The sequence below is a fragment of the Mus caroli genome, chromosome 1, assembly GCF_900094665.2.
Source record: "Mus caroli chromosome 1, CAROLI_EIJ_v1.1, whole genome shotgun sequence".
NCBI classification, from domain to species: domain Eukaryota; kingdom Metazoa; phylum Chordata; class Mammalia; order Rodentia; family Muridae; genus Mus; species Mus caroli.
Genome location: NC_034570.1, coordinates 108,293,251 through 108,295,378, shown reverse-complemented (window position 1 = coordinate 108,295,378; position 2,128 = coordinate 108,293,251). Strand labels below are relative to the sequence as shown.

The 2,128-nt window shown below is 38.4% G+C and overlaps 1 protein-coding gene across 4 annotated transcripts in view; it reads right to left on the bottom strand.

Annotated features, from left to right (window-relative positions):
* The window catches only part of Cntnap5 (contactin associated protein like 5), an 893,594-nt gene that overhangs the window by 356,697 nt on the left and 534,769 nt on the right, over positions 1-2,128 (bottom strand). For all 4 annotated transcript variants that reach the window (XM_029481690.1, XM_029481704.1, XM_029481709.1 and 1 more), the window contains one exon: positions 958-1,064. In XM_029481690.1, the coding sequence (XP_029337550.1) occupies positions 958-1,064 (107 nt within the window). The remainder of the gene's footprint in view (positions 1-957; positions 1,065-2,128) is intronic.

Genomic DNA, 2,128 nt, shown 5'->3' with positions numbered 1-2,128 from the left:
TGGGGGGCGCTATGGGGGACTTTTGGGATAGCATTGGAAATGTAATTGANGAAAATATGTAATAAAAATATTAAAAATCAAAAAAAAAAAGAATGTGAGCAGATTAATACTTATACACATTTTCAGGAGAAGTGTTTAAATAAAACATAGTCTTATTTCAGCATCATGTATTTCCATCCTATGGCCAATATTCAGATGAAGTCACCTCTGACATAATGAGGACAGTGTGAGTAAGATGACCTGCCAATGTGAGGGAGTTTGTGTTGTCTCCAATAAATTTGTTTTAACATTGGTTTCTGGCTCCTGGTGCTGTTTAGAAAGGTAGCAAAATCTTTAGGGGGTAGAACCTCAATGAAGGTCACTGGGGGCAGGAATTGAAGCTGTATAATTTCGTTTCATTTCCTATTTATTCTGTTTCCTCAGTGTGAATAAAATATAATATGTTAGGATTTCTATTCTTTCTACCATGCCTTCCCTATGTGTTGCCATGTCTTCCTCCTTTATGATGATTCATACCCTTCTGGACCTGCAAACCCAAATAAATCTCTTCTCTATTAAGTTGTTTTGGTCAGAGTGTTTTTTTATCATAGCAGTAGGAAAATAACTATGACATCATGCTGCTTATCACTTGGACCAGTGATGTATATAGAATTACATGTTGCAACAGTACAACTCATAATTCCATTTGTTGCACAGCTCCCTATATACATGTAGTTCCATTCTCTCTCACTTTAGCACATATCTAACTTCACTTTTTCCTCTTCTCATAAATTCCATAAATCATGCCTTGTCTCTTTGCTTTTCTTCTGCCTGTCTCAGTATTTGAGATATTGCATCTTATCTGATAATTCATGCTAAAGGAATAAACAGTGAGCAGACCATGGAAAATTGTCAGGGTCCCTACACTGTATTCCTGGAGTTGTGCCCATATACTCTGGGCACACTGTATATACTCACAGTCATGGCAGGTGGCTCCAGTGTAACCAGTGTCACTGCAGTTGCAGTAGAAGGTAGTCCAGGTTTGGTCACATTGTCCTCCATGTTCACAGTAGTTTGGCAAACACCTAATGGGAAGTAATAAAAAGAAAAACACTAATACGTCAAGACAGTTAAAACAGAGAGGCAATCAAAAGCTTTGCCAGCAACAATGGGAAATGAATCCACTAAAGTCCTATAACTGTCAGAGTTAAGTGATATGAGAAACATAGAGATGTGCTTCTGCTACTGTGGAGTGGTGACCTCAGAGCTGAATTCTACCTTTGAGTTAAAGCTTCAGTGTTATCACACAGACAGCTGAATGGAAGTGGGAATATTCTATAGAATGGTATGTTTATTCTGGCACAAAGTGCTGAAACTTACATTTGAAAGTATTGTTGCTTTTTAAAGGAAATGAAAAAAAAAAACTAACAGTCCTGGAGATTACTGCCTATGTTTCTTTTTGGGAGGAGCTAGAAAACTATCTTAATGCATAGAAGCAGAGTACGGTTTAAAGACTAATGCCCCCTCAATTAACATGAAAGGCAATTCTACTTTTTCAGATGGCTTTAGAGAATGCCATATCAAAGACTTTCTCTAGTTATTACAAACTAGTGTGCTGTCTTTTCACCCAAACCAGAGTAAGACACTTCACTTCCCCCCTCCCATTCTCCCCGACTCATATCTCTCATACCCTGTAGAGTAGCACAGCTTTCAAAATTCTCTGCCAGCACTTCTCTCCCATTTTGTATCCTGCCTTGCATCTGAATATCCAGTTTTTATGTATTTTTCTCATATCATGAGTCCATGCTTACATATTTGCAGTTATATCAAATGCATTGTGGGAGGGTGTGATCAGGAACTGGCAGTAAAAGGGATGTAAAGGGAATTAAAAAAAAAAAAAAAAAAGAATGCCTGCTTTTAAATTGCTCTGGCAATTTTGAATTCTACTGTTCAACTCCCCAAACCTAAGTATTTATAAGTTATTGTCCCAAAGTAGATCAGAAGCAGAATATCTGCGTATGAGGCAACTTAAAACATCCCACAGTGGGCAGGAATGGGTGGGTGGGTAGGGGAACACCCTCATATAAGCAGGGGGAGATAGAAGGTTTCCTGGCAAGCAGGGAGGAACCGGGAAAGAAGATAACATTTG